Source organism: Alosa sapidissima, chromosome 3 (genome assembly GCF_018492685.1).
Source record: "Alosa sapidissima isolate fAloSap1 chromosome 3, fAloSap1.pri, whole genome shotgun sequence".
NCBI lineage: Eukaryota > Metazoa > Chordata > Actinopteri > Clupeiformes > Clupeidae > Alosa > Alosa sapidissima.
The window spans coordinates 2038180-2059579 of record NC_055959.1 but is presented as its reverse complement, the minus strand read 5'-3'; the positions used below and the strand labels follow the sequence as shown (position 1 = coordinate 2059579).

The 21400-nt window shown below is 41.8% G+C and overlaps 3 protein-coding genes across 11 annotated transcripts in view; 2 read left to right on the top strand and 1 right to left on the bottom strand.

Moving 5' to 3' along the window:
- The first annotated feature begins 182 nt into the window (after positions 1-182).
- On the top strand, positions 183-4110 carry LOC121705968 (ER lumen protein-retaining receptor 2-like). Its single transcript, XM_042087380.1, has 5 exons — positions 183-456; positions 1442-1542; positions 2045-2203; positions 2325-2577; positions 2848-4110. Exons 1-5 carry the CDS (start codon positions 366-368, stop codon positions 2880-2882), a joined length of 639 nt encoding a protein of 212 aa, XP_041943314.1. The 5' UTR covers positions 183-365; the 3' UTR covers positions 2883-4110.
- A 9-nt stretch (positions 4111-4119) lies between these two features.
- On the bottom strand, positions 4120-10197 carry LOC121705976 (lipid droplet assembly factor 1-like). Its single transcript, XM_042087390.1, has 5 exons — positions 10094-10197; positions 9616-9687; positions 7494-7662; positions 6049-6187; positions 4120-5383 (listed from the first exon to the last, which is right to left on the bottom strand). Exons 1-5 carry the CDS (start codon positions 10148-10150, stop codon positions 5338-5340), a joined length of 483 nt encoding a protein of 160 aa, XP_041943324.1. The 5' UTR covers positions 10151-10197; the 3' UTR covers positions 4120-5337.
- Positions 10198-10883: 686 nt separating this feature from the next.
- spag9a (sperm associated antigen 9a) overlaps positions 10884-21400 on the top strand; it is a 32038-nt gene continuing 21521 nt past the window's right edge. For 5 of the 9 annotated variants that reach the window (XM_042087278.1, XM_042087276.1, XM_042087272.1 and 2 more), the window contains exons 1-5: positions 10884-11392; positions 14194-14314; positions 17572-17642; positions 17984-18075; positions 19667-19820. In XM_042087278.1, the coding sequence (XP_041943212.1) occupies positions 11093-11392; positions 14194-14314; positions 17572-17642; positions 17984-18075; positions 19667-19820 (738 nt within the window). In that variant the 5' untranslated portion in view covers positions 10884-11092. The remainder of the gene's footprint in view (positions 11393-14193; positions 14315-17571; positions 17643-17983; positions 18076-19666; positions 19821-21400) is intronic. The other 4 variants (XM_042087279.1, XM_042087277.1, XM_042087274.1 and 1 more) reach the window with 1 other exon arrangement.

Below are 21400 nucleotides of genomic sequence, written 5' to 3'. Positions count from 1 at the left end.
TTCGGGTCACATACGTGGGGAATAATATGGGATATTATTTTTCTGTTTGTATCTTATTTTTAATGTGTCAGTGCCATTACATTACAGTAGATGTTTGGTAATGCGAGCAGGTAACGTGATACTTCACCTCAAAAAACCTATGGTGGGCGGTTCGTAGGCTACGGCAAACTCTCACGGTGTATCCCATCTTTTCCCGGCTTGCACTGTAATTTAACTTTTGGCCACGTCCTCCAGGCCACGTCGCTCTGACTTCGCCATATTCCTTTGAATTAAGGCAATCAAGTGAGAAGTTTAGAGAAACAGTGTTTTCTGAAGAGCTCAAATAAGAAGGCTCCACTCATTTCTGCAGGACTGACAAGTTAAAGATGAACATCTTCAGACTTACAGGGGATCTTTCTCATCTTGCAGCTATCATTATTCTGCTGCTCAAGATATGGAAAACCAGGTCTTGCGCCGGTAAGTCTATACGTTAATGTAACCTGTTACATTACTATGATCCATCATTGTAATTTAGTTGGGTCTTCTATTTATCCTAGATGTAGTCAATCAACCAAACAATATACACATCTATTGTAACAGTTTGCTGTAAACTGACTTGCTGTAACGCAAGGTGTTCTTGCTAATCGAGGCCTTGTTAGCAACTAGCATAGCCTGCTAGGTAGTTAGCTAAGAAGCCATATAAATATGATGGTTGAAAGTAATGAATGTATCCTGTCCCCTCAGATAAATAAACCTAAACTTTTAATGTGGACAGTATTTAACATTAGTAGGGAAGACACGGGTGCAACACTTTAGCTGCTGTCCTCTAAAATAAGATATTACTTAGCAAGTAAGCTAATGTTGTCTGTAACTGATATCAGGACGCTAGGCTTAGTAGGCTAGCGAAGTTGTCAGGTGTAATTTGGAACGTTGGCAGCCTGCTCCGTTAATTTCTACAGACATAAATCGACCCTCACAGATTTGGCCTACATGCGAAAACTATTTAACAGAAAAAGCAATGAGACATCACTGTTCGATTAGTTAGGCCTGATGGGCTTCTGACGTGGCATGGCCGTGAAGCCATAGGAGCGTGTGCTGAGTTGGCGATAACTCATTTTAGTAACCCCCACTCCTCCCCTGACTTGCTTGCATCAGGACCACTGCTCTTGGCAAGCCTTCTGATGCTGTTTTAACAAGCAGAGCAAATAATTGCAGCGGCATTGTATGGTTTTATACTAGCTAGAGTATGCTAGTTAGTGATCTAATGATGATTTCCGATGTAGACTGACCTTAGGCTGTCCCCTATGTCTATTGCCTTCATTCAATTTTATTGAAACATGTTAAATCATTTAAGTCCGGCAACAGCTCTTTTTGTTTCTAATTGTGTTACGAAATATACTTTATTTAAAAAAAAAAAATGTGTCTGTACTATCAATGGACTAATAAAATGTATCTTTTTAAGGCATCTCTGGAAAGAGCCAGATTCTTTTTGCAACCGTATTCACCACACGCTACCTGGACCTACTCACCTCCTTCATCTCCCTCTACAACACGACCATGAAGGTGAGACATTCAACATGGAAATGACATCACAAGCGATGTCATATAATCTAGTCAAAAGAAGCTGATGTTAAAAGTGTAGTCAGGGATTGCATAGGAAGTCGCGTTTGTTTATATTTCAATTTATTAGCAGATGCCTTTGTGCAAAAAAAAAGTACATTATATTTTAACCAAGGACCAAACGAGACACGCCAGAGAGGTAGCTCACCCCCCCCTTAGATGTATTCACAGAGAAATTCCACGGATCTTTTCGTTTTTATTTGGGGGACAGGCTGCCACCCACTTTATTTCCAGTTTTCGGAGCCTGGTCTGTCTATAGAGACCGGTTTTGCCATGTACTCACAGAATGGGCAGCTAGCGGCCGTGAGAAGATGATTGCTGAATATGACACAACTTGTAATGGGCTTGAAATCGCATAAAATCCCTGACTTTTTTTTTTTTTTTTTCAAAAATAGGCCCCTAAAAGTTGACAATAACTCTCCCCCTCTTTCTTGTTCTGCTCCAGGTGATCTACATTGGCGCTGCATATGCCACTCTGTACCTCATTTACATGAAGTTCAAGGCTACCTATGATGGAAACCATGACAGTTTTAGAGTGGAGTTCTTGTTGGTTCCTGTCGGTGGTCTGTCTTTCTTAGTCAATCATGATTTCTCTCCTCTGGAGGTAAGATGAAGCAGCGGAATATTTCTTAAAGGTTTTTAATTAAAACATTTTTTTTATTATCAATTGCATTGATTTATTATTTGTTTTTTTCTCTCTACTTGCAAATGCTTTTGCCCTATAGATCCTGTGGACCTTCTCCATATATCTGGAGTCAGTGGCCATCCTTCCCCAGCTCTTCATGATCAGCAAGACCGGTGAGGCTGAGACCATCACCACCCATTATCTGTTCTTCCTGGGCTTGTACCGATCCCTCTATCTCTTCAATTGGATCTGGCGTTTCTACTCCGAGGGCTTCTTTGACATGATTGCTATTGTGGCTGGCATTGTCCAAACCATCCTGTACTGTGACTTCTTCTACTTGTACATTACCAAAGGTGAGTTGTGACAGTCCAGCCATGTTAGGAAACAAGATGAAAGGATGATAAAAGCTCATGGTTGGCAAATAAATACTAATGCATAAATGTATTATGTTTAAACTTATAAACGATAAATAAGCATGTAGTTACAGTGTGTGATGGGTGGAAAATATATTCTCAAGATTGATTTGTTTATTAGGTGTTTCCCTTGCAAATCCAATCCTTGTCCTCAAATGTTAATATCGGATAATACTTTGCATTTACTTCTATGGTATCCTCTGTTTACAGTGCTGAAAGGAAAGAAATTGAGCCTCCCGGCATAAGTGCCAAGAATTGGAGAATCATACTCTTACTAGACTGATTGTTTGGAGCTAATGTGAGATGCACAGGGACAGAGCACACAAAGGAAACACCACAAGCTTTATTGTGAGTATCTGCGAGTTCTGCCAAAATGTTCCGGAACACAAGCAAGGATTCTCTCTGGTCTGTGAAGCATCTGGATGTCTGTTTTTGGCATCTTGCCTAAACTTCAAAGGACAAAAAACGTTTTGTATGTGTGAGGTGTCTTCTTCATGCTTTAGCATCACAAAGGGGCTGACATGGTATAAACTGTATGCTTTATTACAATGCACAAATCGATAGGCATAAAAACACATGAAGTAAAATGTGGTGTTCTGTGTCAAACTATTCTGCAGGACATATTTACAATCCCCACCCCCTAATCCTGGTATAAGCAATACTTCACCCAAGTTAATATAACGACCAAATTAATACCTTGATACAAACTTAAATGATGAGCTATGCTGTACTTCTCTGTTTATGTAGAATCAATGCTTTTTTTAATTGGCTTAAAAGTGGTCCGTACCTACTGTAAATTCAAAGTAATTGAACAATAGCAAATTTTGTATGAACCTCGTTTTGAGTATCAGAGACAGTTTCCAGGCAGTTTCAATTGCAATCCTAATGTTGGATCAGCCTTTGCTGAGCCACTAAAGCTGTGGCTGATTATAATGGGTATAGATCAAAAACCTTGCAAAACATTGTCATTAATTTGATGTTCCTTGGCACATCTTTTATATCTATCAGAACACCCTGCCATAGCCTTCTCTCGCACTGAACCTTGGTGGATTATACTAATTGTATATGGTCTCCATATTGTTTTCCCCAATTAAGGATGTTGTAGATGTAATTCATACTAAAGGTATATAATATTGTATGGCTGTGAATAACACTACCATTGAACAGGTGCCAGCCAGATGTTTCTCTTTGTAATGTTATAATAGATGCAGTAATTTATCTTTAAAGACACTGTGTAATTGTATACAGTGTGCACATTGCAGAGTTCCTTGTTGATCTGATTTGTGAAGCTTTATAAAGGAGAGTGTGTGGCATGGGTGAATATGGCGATTGTCAAGGTTTATCTATCTCTGGCCTTTTTCCAGTAGAACATTCTTCCTTGTCCTCCCCATTTTGGTCATTCCTTTCTATAGATTTGTTTTTCCCTTTTTGTATTGCTACATGGTATCAGCTCCAATAAAGATCTTTTTTGAACACCGCCTCAACATTTGTTTTAAAAAAAGAGATGAATTTATTAAAAGGTTCTTTCAGATTCTAGAGTGTAACAAAATATACAGTATTCGTTACATGATACATGATCACAACAAGTAGTATAACAGTAAATCTGAACACAGTAAACAGCTTTCGACAAGGCCTTGCAAAGTGCAAACAGGGCAATTGCCTTTAGATACTGTAACATGGTAACATTTTTCTGTATAAGGATCATTCAGGATGTGTTCATCTGCATCCCTTAGCTTCAAGTAGTGCAATGCCGTTTAAGGTGCAGCATATAGCTTTTCACTGGGACAATGTTGTCTCAATAATGCCATCCTAAAGTGGTTAACAGTGCAAAGCAGCATTGGAAACATAAAGCTGAGATATAACATTTATGCTTAATCATGTTGCATATTACTGATAATAGTCTGATAAACATCATGTTATTTGGGGGCTTCATGTTACTGGCACATGACCTCTGTAGAGCTCCAACAAAATTATCTATCACAGGTAACGGGGATCTTTCCACATCTAAACCTGACAGCATTTTTTTTTTTTTTTTTGGCAAAAAGAACTGAGGATATACACATTTCTATTTTCAGAAGTAAAACACTCTGACCTCTGAACTATATTGACATGTTGACCCTCAAAAAGGCACAGTGAATCCCCACGGAATAATGCTCTTGTATAGAGTATGTTAGTTTAGATGTTTTGGCGAATAACATAATCGGGAGCCCATATATCTAATATGTTGATATAGTGTTGTCTTTTACCACAGTTAATTTTAGATTCTTTAAATAATGACCAATAAAAAGCAGTTGACACGATAAAGTAATAACACAAACTGTTGACCTTACAGGAAACATGAAAAGGGGAAGAACAACAATGTTGAATTGTGCACACGAAAAAAAATCTTGAAACAGTATTTTAAATGCTATCCAATAATCAAAACGCAATCATCATTAATTTTTACATTCACTAGTTTTGACTGCTTTAAGATTACAGTTAAAAGCCTGAGAAGTGGCTGAAGTACAGGTGTTATTCAGCAGCTCAACTGGTTAAGCTAGATGACTGTAAAGCCATGACTTCCCCAGGGAGATAAAACTGACACCTTACCTGTACCATAGGTCATTTTGAACAGACATGTGTTCTAAATGTAAATTAGATCATTTAACAGTGCCTGTTTGTAGAGTTGTGGATAAACATCTTATTTGAAGGTTCTTTGTCTCAGTCTATTTTTGGCCTTGAGAATCTCTTCCTCTTTTCAGATGGGCTTAAAAAACAAAAGGGCAAACATCACAAATCATGAAACATTGTGACTTAATAATGAATAAATAAACAGGTATAATACATATAATTTAATCATGAATGACAACATTAAAGGAACCGTATGTAAGAAATGTATTTCAATTAATCATAAAATTAGCCTGATAGGTCACTAGACATTAAGCAATCATGTTCATTTCAAATACTTATATCACTGACAACAGTAGTCCGGCCAGGATATTGTCATTTAAAAAGTAAAGTTGCAGCCCTCAACTGATGTTGATGATGTGTTTTGTCATGTCATGTTGTGTTTTGGCCTGATCCTCCACCTATCTACTAATCACGAAGTCAGTAGTGTTTCGGCATCCGGGTTGGCAACCTCAAGTCAGGGGGGAGGGGGAGGGGATACACCGCTCTACAGTAATTTGAAAGTGATTGCAGTACCAGTGTTGGCCACAATCTTACATATGGTTCCTTTAACTACCAGTAATTGTGTAAAAGAAATGTTTTTACACCATATTCAGAACTTCAGTTCAAACCCACCAAGTTTAAAACGTCAGTTTCCTGTGAATATGTTAAACACATGAAGTACAATGGTATCTCTAATTTCAATATCTGTTAAGGTAAAAGGGCTTCTTGTATCATGATTAGACTTTTTGAAAATCCAAGTACCGTTTGCCGTAATACAACTTGTGTATGCAGGAGACAGTAATGTAGCAGGCAGTTAGGAAGAACGAGAAAAACACCGCAAAAATGGCAAGGCATCCCAGAACACATAGTAATGTTGCCCCTCCCACAGCCAGCAGGAAAACTGTAACAAAACAACATGGGGTTGAAGTTTTTATGTCAAAAAATGTTATTGTCTAATCTGGTCAAGAGCACAAATTACATTGTCCTTTCTGGTTACCAATTTTCTTCTATAAGATCATCAGAAGCCATGTGATGCTTGCTGCACTAAATATTTGTCAGATCCACACCATGTCCCTACTTGAGATAAACAAGTAAACTAGTAACTCTGTACCTTACAGTTGCACATATGCAAAACATTGGTCAAGTCAAACTGACCGACAGCAGTTAGTAAGACTAACCCCCTGTGTATGTTTGCACACATTTTGAACACACTTCAATTCACTGTGAACCTGAACAGTCAAACTAACTCAAAAGGATAATTTACATAATTAAATTCTTGAAAACAAACAAACAAAAAAAGACTAAAAAAATAAATAGTTAAAAGAGTAACTCCATTGTTTTGAATGTTACCTAGTCTCCCATGATCCTTTGCCAGATTAGTGAAATAATTTTAGTGTTTCAATAGTTCTTCTTATCTGTTTCTGGTAATGCTAATGATACCAATATAATTTGGGAAAGTCATGTGTTTTATGTTGTATCACACTAGTAACACTCGTAATCAACCTAAGCAAAAGACTAATATTCACAGATGTCAGCTGTTTAAAGTGTAAGTCATTCTGAGCAACTCTTGCCAAAACATTTCAGAAGTGCAGCAAACACATAACTTGTAAATTAAGGTTTTAAATGCAGTTGTTTACTCAATTCCAAAGAAAATACACATTCCTGGGTTTTTGATGATTCGGAAACGGACTTCAATGGGATCCTTTCCAGATGGACCTGCAGAGCAAATTCTAATTTGCTAACAGGTTCATCTGGGTTTACTCATTTTAAGTAGATGGAGTATGGTCAGCGTAACCATTGCGGAGAAGTCAGTTGAAAAAAACTTCAGAGATCTACGTGACTTAAACTTGAATGGGATTACAATGTTGAAAAGGGGCAGCTGTGGCCTACTGGTTAGCGCTTCGGACTCGTAACCGAAGGGTTGCCGGTTTGAACCCCCGACCAGTAGACACGGCTGAAGTGCCCTTGAGCAAGGCACCTAACCCCTCACTGCTCCCCGAGCGCCGCTGTTGTTGCAGGCAGCTCTACTGCGCCGGGATTAGTGTGTGCTTCACCTCACTGTGTGTTCACTGTGTGCTGAGTGTGTTTCACTAATTCACGGATTGGGATAAATGCAGAGACCAAATTTCCCTCACGGGATCAAAGAGTATATACTTATACTTACTTACTTAAATACATCCATAACTGTGATCTGTATTAAGACTTACCCTCCACAAAGATAATAGACATTGTAGTGGCAGCAAGTGTTACAAGACCAAAGCCAAGAAAAAGTCCTACAGGAACTGTGGCCATTACTGCAAACACCAGTAAGGTCAGTGCAATGAATGGGTGGTCACTCAGGTATCGTCCCACTGAAGAGTTCATAAACTCTTCAATCTATAAGTGAAAAGAACATGTCATCTCTAAATTACTCTCTTCAGAAAACACACAAATACACATAAATTACAGTTTTTCTCAGTCGCTTTGGTGCTTTTCTCACATCACTATTAACATTTGCATAGCAGTTAGTGCATTTCTCAAAATAATTAGTGCAAACTGTAAAACCTAGTGGATAACCTACAAAAGCACGTCACTTGCTCAAAATGGATAGTCCATTCCTCAAAAGCAAGTATTTATGTCAATGAAACTGCCAGTGTCATCAAAATGAGAAGTCTTGACACCATCGTTTATGAACAAGATAGTCAAATGGCTTTGTCATGTTTTCATTATAGTCCATGAGCCAGGGCCCCAAATTTGGGCCATCGGTATCATCTGGGGGGACAAATGCTATCATTGTTTTTTGGCAAGGTATACACCCCTAGTACTAGAAAAATCATGATAGCAGTGCAGGGGTGGTAGCGAAATCACTTTTTTCAGCTCATGAAGTTACTAACCCCCTAAGATAAATTCCGTTTTTAAAATCTGGTGTATATCTTGTTTGTGCTCATGGTAGGGATATTGTCAATATTCTGTAATATGGTGCTTGGTATCATTGGAAAGGGGACCTTTTAGGCTTTCATTTAAGCCCAGTGCTGAATCTGTCTGACAAACACAGACGTCACATGACTTCTTTAAACCAGAAATAACACATTTTCTCACAATTTCCGCCTAAACTGTATGCTTTCTTTTATCCCTGTGGCTTGAAAGAACACCAGGGACACAAAACTCAACAACTTCAATACTCAAGGCACTCTGATGATTCAGAAAATGTACAATATATACAATATAGCCATACTATTTATTTGTGAGAGCCTTAAATTAGACTTGTGTGGCCAAGTCTTCAAAATAGAATGGAGCCAATAGAATGGACAAATAGAATACCCCATTAGTCCAGGGCCAAATGGCCTAGTTTTTGAGATACCTCCACCCAATCATGTTTTTTATATTTTTGATATGTCTAGTTTATGAAATGGATTGATGTATAAAAATATTTTACTGCACAACTAGTTTTTGGGATGGTATTTGAATCTTTCCCAAAACTGGAAATTGTGAAAATGGATTCTGCAAAAAGTACATTATTTGCTTTGTCACATATATCTTTGGAAGTAATGATCAGAAACTCACCAAATTTGGACTGTATGTTCCCAGGTCGTTGGCCCATACAATGAAGTGATAAATTAACCAGGGGTGCAAATAGCCTTACCCATATATATATATATATATATATATATATATGTGTGTGTGTGTGTGTGTGTGTGTGTGTGTGTATATATGTATATATATATATATATATATATATATATATATATATATATCTTCATGAAAACACTACATTTGAAATTTCTTATCCTGTCCTGCATTGTCTTGTGTATTTTGTCATTGTTCTTCGATGTTACATTAGAAATGAACAAGTTGTTTTATTGCTCAATTTCGTTTTGTTTTGTTTTGAAAGCAATTTAAAATAAACATGGTTATGTCATATTTCGCATTACCTTTTCAATGTCCGCCTACATTCCATGTATGTTGAAGGGTAGGTTTTTGCTACACACTCATAAAAAATGGTTAGTTTATCACTTCATTGTATGGGCCAACTACCTGGGGACATACAGTCCAAATTGCTACTATGATGTGCACACATGACTAAATGTTGTGGAGGTTGAACTAATTTTCATTCTGATCTGAGAAAAGCACCAAAGTGACTGAGAAAAACTGTAATATGCATTAATTCTACACAATTCAGGATATTTTTGTTGTGACTGGAACAGAGGTGGAAGTGAATGGACTGGCTCCTCACGAGAGAAGTGATGCCATCAAGAACTAACAATAATCATTGTTGTTTTGTCATTTAGAATGAGGAAACGGGGACTGTTGACACTGGATAGATTTTTTTGCACTTCATACACTTCATACCTTAGGATCGATGTGCAACCTCTCCGACGTTTCATCTTGAGGGGGAAAGGGCTCATTATCATACAGCATACTCTGGGGCAAGGGGAAAAAAAGATTTGCAGTTGTCAAGATTTTACTTGTATTTTATTGCTTATGCCTAATCTTTACAATTGTCCATTACCACTGAATTACATTTGAACAGATGATGCGCCCAAAGCTGAACTGCTGTCAATGATTAAATGAGTTGCGCCTGCCCAAGTCTACCACACACCGTTTGACGACCCAGTCTAGGCTACTTGCCCACTAGAAAAAAAGTCAAATCATAGACTTCTACGTTAGGCTAGGAAGTTGCGAATTCAAAAACCATGATAGCCTGGACTTAGCAAACACCACTCTAGCTCATTGTTGAAGGACAGTGAGCCCAGCTTTCAGAGCTGTCATTCTTGAAATCAATCTATCGTTGTCCAATGATAGGTGATTCGATTATTCGTCTACTAACCATGAATGTGCTTTTTCCGTGAAGTTTCAGATGCTTACAGATGTGGACTTCCCACATCCACCGCAAACTAGGAAGTGTGTGGGGATGGTTGACCTAGAAATGAAGTACCGCGAGTTTACAGAGATCATGTGACGTGACTTGTCGACGAGGCCTAGAAATGAAAAAAGAAATATGTAACCTAATTATGATGAGGTTTTTGTTAATTTATTAATGAAGCATATAACACAAATCATCATCTTGCTCTGTATTATGTTGGTGTAAAAAAAAATCTGAGCAATACACTATTCAAAACCATTGTATCTTATTCTCTGTAAAAGCTGTCAAATTTGTCGAGTTCACTTGGATGTAGAGCAATGTTTCACTTTTAATGTGAAGTAAACATTAAAGTCTTAGACTTTTATGGTGGGGTCCTGAGCTAGCTTAAGCGATGGCCATCACACCGAGTCTTTTTAGGCTTAATACACTAGTTATTACGAGCAGTAGCCTACACAGGTGCACAGCGCCGTTCTATTTGATTTGCAAACAGTTAAAATTATGAGCCTACCTATGTTGTCTATATTTAGAAGAAAATTCAAGCCCATAATTACTTTCACTTCTGAAACTGACAGAAGGGCGTTCGTGAAAAAAAAAAAAAAATACAGTCATGCAAGCACAAACGATATTAAGTAAAAGTGGCACACATTAGGCTATAACATCACGAAAATCTGAAAAAAGGCAAATAAATCACATTCTACGCTTTGAGAATATGACGTCATCACGTGATTGTCTGGACAACAACTCAGCTGTTGTGGGTCTATGGGAGAGACTACGAGAAAATATTCCACGTAATAGGCTCCATCAGCCACTTCCCGGGAGGGACTGTATGTAGCACGGCTATAGCTGGGACATTTGGAGAAAAATAAGGGAATATTGTCGCGCCCGCCTTTACAGTACCAGCCGTATTGGTGGAGGAGCGTGGGGATACAATACGGGACATATTTGCCATAGAAAGGGAAGAAAATGGAGTTGGAGGACGGAGTTGTGTACCAGGACGACCCGGGGACAACGGCTATGATGTCGGAAAGGGTCTCGGGCCTGGCCAGCTCCATCTACCGTGAATTTGAAAGGCTGATAGGGAAATACGACGAAGACGTTGTGAAAGAACTTATGCCGCTTGTAGTCGCGGTGCTGGAGAATCTGGATTCTGTTTTCGCAGAAAATCAGGAGCACGAAGTCGAAATCGAACTGCTGAAGGAGGACAACGAACAGCTCATCACCCAGTACGAGCGGGAGAAAGCACTAAGGAAGCATGCAGAGGAGGTGAGTCTGTGGGGCTTGGGAGAGAGTACAGGGAGAATAGGGCGATTGATGTGAGAGAGCGGGTTTGATGTGAAGTCAGTGATGCCCTCCATCACTGAAACCTAGCCATCATTGTTTTGCACCTGACTCGCTCCTACACGTGTGTTGTCCTCCCCAAAAAAGCACCAGCTAGAGAAGACCTCTGTGGCTAATAGCGTTATGCAATACATTTTGTTACAGTAGGCATTGGGTTTCAGGCTTCGCTTTTTTTGGTTGTGGAATAGCATTGGCAGAACACTGAATTGTTTTCATCCAACATTACCTGGATCTTCAGTGTGTGTACACTGAATAAGTAGCACTAGCGATCGCATTCCTAACGTTAACCTGCTTAGAATTCTATTTTATGCCAGAGCGGTGATACCGGCCAATTTTTAACTGTTGGCCAGGAACCACAGTGTGCTCATAACGGGTTTCAGGACCCAAGGACGGGTCTCAGTGAAAGTGATGCTACTGGACTCCATGCTCTTTGGGGGGGGATGGATTTAACGAGCGGGCATGTGTACAGTAGACTCGCTCTCAGACTAAGCCAGTGAAACGGTCAAACTGATTTTAATCCAGAAGACTTTAATGTGCCCTATTCTGCCCAGGGTGCAATTAAAATAATGTAGTAGTAGCCTCGCCTATAGACCATGCTTGTTTTTGTTGTCAGTCTTTTCATATGCTAATAATGCATGAGCTTCACTTGAAGTAGGGCCTATGTTTATGCTGATCTCCGATGAAGAAATAACAAACGTGTCCCCATAAGCATGCACTATTATAATATAGTTTCAATAGTGGGCTGCTCTCACATTTACCTTACAACCAACTGTTATTTCTGTTTTCTGTCCATTCTGGGTCCTTGTAGGTATTGTGAAAATGGCCATGTCACAGTGCTGAAAGCCAAAGCAGCTGACTCTTATCGCCCCTACACCAGTTTCCATGTTAAAAATGCCCCATACCTCAAACACAACATGATTAGTTTCTTGTTGAATTGATGTGAATCGGCTGTTGTTGAGAACATGACACAGCATTCTAGATGGTCCTGAGCTGGTGAATGACTCAGCACTTTCTCTTCTGTCAAGTGGAGAACATTGTCTTTGAATATCATGGACTTTATACTGTAGAAAACGTGATAGGTTGCAGTTGTGAAAGCTTGAATAAAAATACCACACTGGCTCTTTTATAGTCCCTTGCATCCACATTTGTAAGTGTAGCTGCATGTAATTCCAGGAGAGAATGAAAGCCTAAGAGTCTTTCCGTTCACCGTTGTTTGTCACAACCTTGAAACTGAAGGTGCCTTCAGGCCTCTTATTGGCAGTCTAGGTGCTTTTACAGACACTTTAAAAGTGAGACCACATCCTCACAGTGTGGTCGCTATTGCTTGCAGTGTTTCATCCCCTCTGACCTGTTTGTGGTTCCCCACATTATTTGATTATTTTTGCCCCAAACACAAACACACAGTGACATGTAGCCTCTGTTGTCATTTTCTCATGCTCCGGGCACTGAAGTAGCTGCTGTGGTGCTTGGCAGTGGTCACTTCGCTGGTCCAGGCAGCACCCTGACTAGGAGCGAGAGTAACAATGATTCCTCTCACAAACTCCCAACCCACACATCCCCCACCCAGCACCTTTAGGAGTCCCCTGAAGGAGCCCTGCCTCCCTCGAATCCCCTGTTGGCTTCTCCAGCCTGGAGGGGGGGTACACTAGGCTGGGCTGCTGCCGTTACTTCCAAGTCATATGATCCTTTGTTGTGACGGCCAGAGAGGAGTGCTTCCTGTGCCTGTGGGTATTTGTCGGTTTATCAGGCAGGCAGTCTTTTACGGGGGGGTTTCTAAAAAAACTGTCCCTCTGCTTTGAGAGAGTGTGGCATTTGAAGCATCCACTCACATTACACTGTATTGATTTTATAGTCAGTGATACCCATAGTTTTCATCTAAGACAGTCTTCTAATCTGCCCTGCTATTTGGTGAATATAAATCTGAGCTGACTTGTGTGCAACTCAAACTGGAAAGTGGATTGATGTCCATTTAATGACACTTCAGTGTTTACTTAATTTGATAACTTTATGTGGCAGCGCTTTATGTTAATTCAAATGTGGTATTATTAAGGTGTAGCCAAGCCTACTGTGTGTTGAAAATGGCACACGTTGTATTGCCATAATTAGGGTGGCCTATCCCTGTCAGTCTCAGAAGAATTAAAGATTCTACTTATTTTCTCATTTTTTCCATTCCTGGAGGCCGGGTGAAGATTGGCGGGAAGCAATGCATTGTGGGCTACTTTGGACAGGATGTTGCATCTGTGCAGGACGCACAGTGGTGGTGGGAGGTGTCCCAGAATTCCTCTGGCAAACAAAAAAACGTTCACAGTTTCTATCTAAATGCAAGCATTTTCCAGACATCTTTGTGTTGTGTGACACATTTGTTTCTGCCACGTTTCCTTCCTTTCTAGAGTGGTGTGACAGGAACATTTTGATATGTGGATGCATCACTTGCTAAGTATGGTCTTGACAGTATTTTCCAGATAGCTTATGTGTACAAATGTGGTAATAATGTATCATGCGGAATAATACTGTTTCCAGACTCTGTTTACTCTTTAATGGTCATACCACACACTAATACTACATTATAGCACAATCCCACGCTACAATCTCATTATAGCTGGTGCAGCTCTATATCAATGTAGTATGTATGTCACCACATGTTTATGATGGTTTTCACACTAGGCTGGCCAGGCTTTCATATCCCCTCGTCCCTTCTCTCCTCTCCTCTGTTCTTGTCTGAGCAGAAGTTCATTGAGTTTGAAGACAGTCAGGAGCAAGAGAAGAAGGACCTTCAGAAGAGTGTGGAGAGGATGGGACTGCACTCTCGCCAGCTGGAGCTCAAGATCAAGAACTATGTCGACCAGAGTAAGAGCATCCCTCTGTCTCTCCCCTCGTTTCTTCCCTTCCTTCTTTCAGCCGTGGCCTACTGGTTAGCACTTCGGACTGTAACCGGAGGGTTGCTGGTTTGAACCCCGACCAGTAGGAACGGCTGAAGTGCCCTTGAGCAAGGCACCTAACCCCTCACTGCTCCCCGAGCGCCGCTGTAGCAGGCAGCTCACTGTGTCAGGATTAGTGTGTGCTTCACCTCACTGTGTGTTCACTGTGTGCTGAGTGTGTTTCACTAATTCACAGATTGGGATAAATGCAGAGACCAAATTTCCCTCACAGGATCAAAAGAGTATATATACTTATACTTATACTTATACTTATACTTACTTACTTACATACTTACTTCATCTTCTTCATTATTTTCTCTCATTTCAGATCCCATTGTCCTACATTTGGGTTATATTCCACCCATATGATTGCGACCAATATATAGGCAGCTCGCCTTTTCCCATTTACTGTGATTTGCTGTGTTTTTGACATGCTCAGGGAGATCTTAATTGGATTACTGGATTAGTGTTGCATTTATCCTCTCAGTGTGGCTAAGATACGGTCTGTCCCATTTGCAGATTTCATGGTGGTGTTGGGAAACGCTGTGCACTTCGAAGTCACAGAGCAGTGGTCATGATTAATTGTAACTCTTCCATTTACACTCCACACACCAGACTCAAGTCCATGAGAGACTCAGTAATATGTCACCACACACACAGCACACACACACGCACACACACACACACACACACACACACACACACACACACACATACACACACACACACACACAGCACACACCACACACCACATACGCACCACACACACACACACACACACACACACACACAGCACACACCACACACCACATACGCACCACACACACACACACACACACACACACACACACACACACACACACACACACACACACACACACACACACCCCTCTGTTGTCCCATCGTGGGGAATGATTGATGACTGTTCTGCCTCAGCTCAGGGCCAAGTGTGTTGGGATCAGAGTCCGTTGTTGCATCACAAATCATCACCCTGGCATTGACACACCCACTAGATTGGATTTGGGATCCAAGCAGGGCCGCATAGGAGATGACTAAAGCTGGACATGGGCCTGCCCTGTAGCCAGAGATGTGTCTTGTCTTGTCTTGTCTTGTCTTGTCTTGTGTCAGGTTTGGGGTTGGCGCTGTCTGCAGGATTGTCGCTCCTGCTCCATCATGTTCCCAACAGAACTGGACTACTTCATCACATCAGAAATCACCACTTAGTGTCTTTTATTTATTTATTCCAAATGCTAGCTACCTCAATTCACTTTGGTTGTTGTCCATTAAAGGAAAATATTGGTCTTAGCCATTCTGAAAGTGCATGACAGGAGAGGACTGAGTCATAAAGGCTGATGCAGGAAATATTGAGAGAAATTAATTCCCATATTAAAATGCTCCCTCCTCAAGCTCAGCCCCAAAGAGGCCTGTGTGGCTCTCCACTGGTCATCTTTGCCATTGTGTCTTCACATGCGGTTGTGTTAGGCCATGCGCCTCTCTATTCCCTCGTCCCTCTTAAGTGGTGAGGATCTCCAGAGGACATTAGCATGCAAATTGTGTTCTTCATAGAATTGATGAAGGCCTCATTAGTGTAAGGGGATCTGCTGGATGAAGGGAGATAAAGTGGCAGAACTAATACATCATACTACTATGGTTGTATATAATATAGTAATGAGCATTTGGTCATGCACATGCCAAGTCTTCAAAACTTTGGGTGTTCGTAAGTCTAGAGTACCATGTTGTGACAGGATTCCACATCTTGTGGACAAGTGCAACTTGCCGCTGCGAACCGAACGAGCCAGTCTCTCTCTCTCTCTCTCTCTCTCTCTCTCTCTCTCTCTCTCTCTCTCTCTCTCTCTCTCTCTGTCTGACGTCCACGCAGCGTCTGACCAGAGAAGCACCTTTGACCTTTCACCAGCGTCTGACCAGAGGAGCACCTATGCTGCCTCCTTTCTTTCTTTATTCTGAAGTAACACTGCTGGCATATGCTCTGCCCAGATTAGCCTTGAAATTACAAACTCAGTACAACTCCAGGATAATAGTTGTCACTACCGTATGCTTGGTTCTACATCTAGCCTGAGGATATTATGACGTCTAGTAAGAGGGTCTCATGTTTCTTGCTGACCCGTGTTGGAAATGAGTGAGAGCAGCCACACACATTTGCATTTTTTGGATATTGTTTGTTTATATTATGTTATCAGTATACTGTATTGTCTGATGTGTCTTTCTTGAGAGTCACCAACAGAGCTAAATTCTGATGTAGACCTACTTAGCCAATAGAACTGATTCTGATTTAAAAAGTTACAGTAATAAAAAGCTAAGTTGGGCGGCGCCACTGGGAAATTGACAGTGCGCCACATTCACTACACAGGGCTTAGTTTAATCCCAGCAGCTCATGGTGGGATTATGTCTTTTTGTCGCCCCGTGAGTCGAGCCCACTTGAAATCATTTAGGAGATTACCGGGACGCCCACATCAAAAGGGGAGTGGCGGCCTAAAGCCTCCCTCCCGTTTAACTATGAGTTCCCCTCCACCCTACCCCACACTGAAACAGCACCCTCACACCACTGGGTGCTAATGTGATTGTCCATGATGACTTTCCACACTTCCACTCCTGTGTAGGCAGCATGTTCTACCACTGCGTAAGTTTTAGCGTTTCTGTAGATGTTGGGGGCACACAGAAATGAATCGCTTTAGATCAAAGTGTCTGCTGAATGCAGAGCTGGACTGTGAATGTAGAGCTGGACTGTGAATGTGTGCTGAACAGGGTTGTTTTGAACAGGGCTGTGAGGCTGTGTGTTGCAGTGTGTCTGGCTGTGTGGTGTTTTTCACAGGTGGTGGTTAACATAGATATTAGAAAGCTAGATACCGCATTGGGCTCCACAACGTACGTAAATAGCGTCGCCATCTTGGTAGGGGCAACAATCACTGGAGGCCAATGGAGGAGCATGTGACTGACTGGAAATCAAACAGGTGTCTCTGATTGCCGGCAAGTGTTGCCCATATGCAATATGGCGGCCGCGTTTACGTACGCCACCTAATAGAACTCGAGGGACAATGCGGTATCTAGCTTTCTAATATCTATGGTGGTTAATGCTGGGGTAGGTAACTCATTCTTTACTCTGACATTCACTCTTGATCTGTCTTTCTCTCTCTCTCTCTCTCTCTCACTCTTTCTCTCTGTCTGCAGTCAGCCGGCTGGAGGAGCGTGAAGCCGAGTTGAAGAAGGAGTTCAATTCACTCCACCAGCGCCACACAGAGGTATGCTACTGAAACAGCTCTGTGGGGAGGGGATGGAGGGGGGTGTTGCATTTGGGTCTGCAGGGTGCGGTCCCATGTGTTTGGGTTTGTGTGTGTGTGTGTTTGTATGTGTGTGTATGTGTACACGTTGCTGACTGTGAGTTGTGGTCCCATGTGTTTGAGCGCGTGTGTGTGTGTGTGTGTGTGTGTGTGTGTGTGTGTGTGTGTGTGTGTGTGTGTGTGTACATCTATAAACACATGTGTTCCTCTTCCCATGTATTTGTATGAAAGGTACCGGTATGTTGAACTTTGATGTGTAGGCCACTGGTGAAGGCAGCTTTGTTGGTTTGTGTTCTCCACAGATGATCCATAACTACATGGAGCACGTGGAACGTATCAAGCTCCAGCAGCTGGGCGGAGATGCGTCAGACACGGGAACTCTGGGACGAGTGCGGTAGGACCACTCAACCTCTACTATACACTACCGTAATATACCGCCTATCAACCGAGCTCTATACATGATTGATTGATTTTGCAAAAGTTCTTCAGCTGTGAGGTTTCTTGTGTTCATTCTTCTTTCTGATTCAAGCACGACCTGATTCTGATTTATTGGGCTACTGGGCACTGCGGTTAATGCACGGGTACAGTCAATACACATATTTATTTATTTTTTGGTATACAACACTGTCATGCAGTTTATACACAATGCAGGAAATTAGTACACATTAGTACACATTTATTACACATATTACACTGTGTATATGTGTAATAAATGTGTACTAATTTCCTGCATTGTGTATAAACTACATGACAGTGTTGTATACCAAAAAATAAATAAATATGTGTATTGACTGTACCCGTGCATTAACCGCAGTGCCCAGTAGCCCATTAGGTAGGCATGAGCCATGCTTACAATTAGGGTATGACCAGTTTGGCTTTTAGGAAGTTTTCTTGCTTCAGTCGAAGTCACAAAGAGTCTCTTTGTCCTGCATAACTTGCTATCCAAATAGTGTTGATCTAATCAGGGAAAATGAACTTGCAGTAGATGTTCAGTGCCCAGTTCACCTCTTCTACAGAAGAAGACTTTAAGGAGGGAGTGGCAGTGGTTGATGGAGATGGAGTCAGACTCAACAGTGATTTCACCCTGCATTGGGGCAGAAGTAGCCGCTCAAAGGGAGCGGAGTGGGGGTGGGGGGAGTAGCAGGGGTAAAAAGCGTGTGTGTGTGTGTGTGCAGACATCTGATTCATGCCGTTGGTGGCCATAGTGAGTCTTCTGTGCTCGTTCTCTGTGAATGTGTCAGTTAGTGAAAGCTCTGACCCTTCCCCTAGTGTGTGTGTGTGTGTGTGTGTGTGTGTGTGTGTGTGTGTGTGTGTGTGTGTGTGTGTGTGTGTGTGTTGTGTTTGTCTCCTTCTGTCTGTGCACATGTGAGGACATTTGAGTAGAACTGTGTGTGCTTTGAGTGGGAAGATGATGAAAATAAGCTCATCTACGCTAGAGCCAGCCACTCCCCTCCTCTCCCCCAGGTTCCCCAGCTCCCCAGCACCCAGCAGCTCCCATCAGCTCTGCCCAGGCTTAGCAGCCTCTGCAGGGGGCCTCTGTGCTCCTCGCACCCTCCTCCTCCGCTCGCTCCATCAGGCCTCATCCCTCGCTCCGGCTCAGTATTATCAGGAGTGTCAGTCTGGTCTCCACGCAGTCTCCGTTTTTGGCCTTTGTCTTTGAAGTATTCTAGAACACTGTGTGATCTAGGTCAACTCTCTGTTCTGAGCTTTATGGCTCGGCTAGATTTATTTTAGAAAGAGTCATCGATCATAGAGGGGTTTTTTTTTTTATAGGAAAGGGTTTTGTGTGTGAACACCTTGGCCAAATAAATGGGCTGTTACTTAGCGGCTTTCATGGTTTGTGGAATAGGGTGTGCAAAATGGGTGGGTTAATAGCTTTCCAAAACCTCGAAAAAGTCCTTAAAAGTATGTTTACCAAAGGGACACTGGCATATCAAGTTGCTTTTTCCCTTCCTCATAATTGTGTATCTTTTTTTCTTCTCAAGCAGGAAAGAGCGCCCCCTGTCTTTAGGGATCTTTCCTTCGCCTGGTGGGAATGCGGCCCTTACCCCCGAGGTGTTCGGCAGAGGCGAGACGCCTGGCACGGAGGGCTGGAGATTCAACGACCTCACCCACCCACGTTCCAATGCCAGCCTCAAGGTAGGCACAGCTCATCATGCCATCTTTCCCCAAAATGCCACCTGACCCATAGGTGGCAGTAATCAGTAGTAGAAGCACATGGAAATTAGACCAACAGTTGCCTAGGGTCCTGAGAAAGATGATGATTTAACATTATGTTCTACTTTTATGGCAAAGGATTTGTGTAACCCGAAAACTACCGTGGCAGTGACCAAAACTGGAAGAACGGGAATTTGTTGCTTCTCAAACTAAGCTGAATTTTAGTTGTTTTCAGATATGAAAGCTAGTGTTGGTTATTGATGTGAATTTAGTGTTGAATTTAGTGTGAGGTTGTTCTTTGCCAAGACTAGAAAAATGCACTCTGCATACTAAACTAGAATGCTATGAGGGTGAAATTGGAGAGAGAGAGAGAGAGAGAGAGGGAGTTGTGTTTGTGTGTGTGTGTGTGTGTGTGTGTGTGTGTGTTTGTGTGTGTGTGTTGTGAGCCAGCGTATGTTCCCCCTTAGAGGATTATGAGACGCCCCCTCAGTATAGACAGCACATAGAGAGGCATGTGAGGAGAGCTGAGCTACACAAGTAGTGCTTCAGGTGGCACAATTAGTAACAGGAGACCGCTTTCCGCTGGCACCAGCTTCAGTGGGACTCAGTCAATTGTGTGCCCACACACACACACACACACACACTCTCCGTCTCCCTCTTTCTCTCTCTCTCTCCCTCTCCATCTCCCTCTTTCTCTCTCTCTCTCCCTCTCTCTCTCTGTCCTCCCCTGTGGCACACACACAATCTCTCTATTTCTCTTTTAGCATGACTCTGAAACCCATGCGCACACACACACACACACACACACATTCAGATAGACTGACTGATGAGTTTAAAGTTAGTGGAAGGCAGCTGAAGCCCTGAGTGTAACTGATTCTTGAGTGTAATGCTAATCAGGCCCCTTTGGAGATGCTAATGGTTAGTGAACTCGGTCAGCTGCAGATCGGCTGGACTCAGACAGGACAGAAAGGCCATCATCTCCGGTACCGTTGGCCCCGTTTGGCCTTTGTGTAATATACTGAAGAACTGTCAGATGGGATCTTCAGGATAGGGGAAGAGCATCTGGACTACAGTGCTTTAGAAATGCTGCCATAGTAACAGAAGGCACTGTCAAAACAAAGATGTTCTGCAGAGTGTAAAGATAGCTGAGGTTATTCACAGGCTGGTGAATCTCCCAAAATGGCTGCCAAAATGTCTGAGCTACCCTCTAGTTTGAACAAATGTAACAATTTTCTATTTTTTATAGGGGGACACCAATTGCAAATGATTTATTTTCACTGGCTGTATTCTCATGCAATACAAATGACTATCTAGGTCAAAGTCCAATTCATGTTTGTTAGTGAGGGTTAAAGGTTTACAATTACACATCTGCAGCATCCAACATTGCTCAAGCATTCAGCTTATCGTCACCTTCACTGCTTATAATATGGGGACTCACAACGATGGTCATTAACACTTCAGTGAATTCTGAAACCATTCAGAAGAACAAACGTGTTGTTTTACATTGAATTTCAATCATTTGATGTATATCCAGAAATGGAAATCAAAATGATTAATTGCCA

Bases quoted from the DNA above. Each gene is read 5' to 3' on its own strand.
- LOC121705968 (XM_042087380.1), top strand. From the start codon at position 366: ATGAACATCTTCAGACTTACAGGGGATCTTTCTCATCTTGCAGCTATC. The intron at 457-1,441 runs GTAAGTCTATAC...TATCTTTTTAAG, and splicing joins GAAAACCAGGTCTTGCGCCG to GCATCTCTGGAAAGAGCCAG. The intron at 2,578-2,847 runs GTGAGTTGTGAC...CTCTGTTTACAG, and splicing joins CTACTTGTACATTACCAAAG to TGCTGAAAGGAAAGAAATTG.
- LOC121705976 (XM_042087390.1), bottom strand. From the start codon at position 10,150: ATGTGGGAAGTCCACATCTGTAAGCATCTGAAACTTCACGGAAAAAGC. The intron at 7,663-9,615 runs GTATGAAGTGTA...TTTCACTTATAG, and splicing joins GGTTGCACATCGATCCTAAG to ATTGAAGAGTTTATGAACTC. The intron at 5,384-6,048 runs GTACTTGGATTT...TTGTTTTTTAAG, and splicing joins AAGTTGTATTACGGCAAACG to CCCATCTGAAAAGAGGAAGA.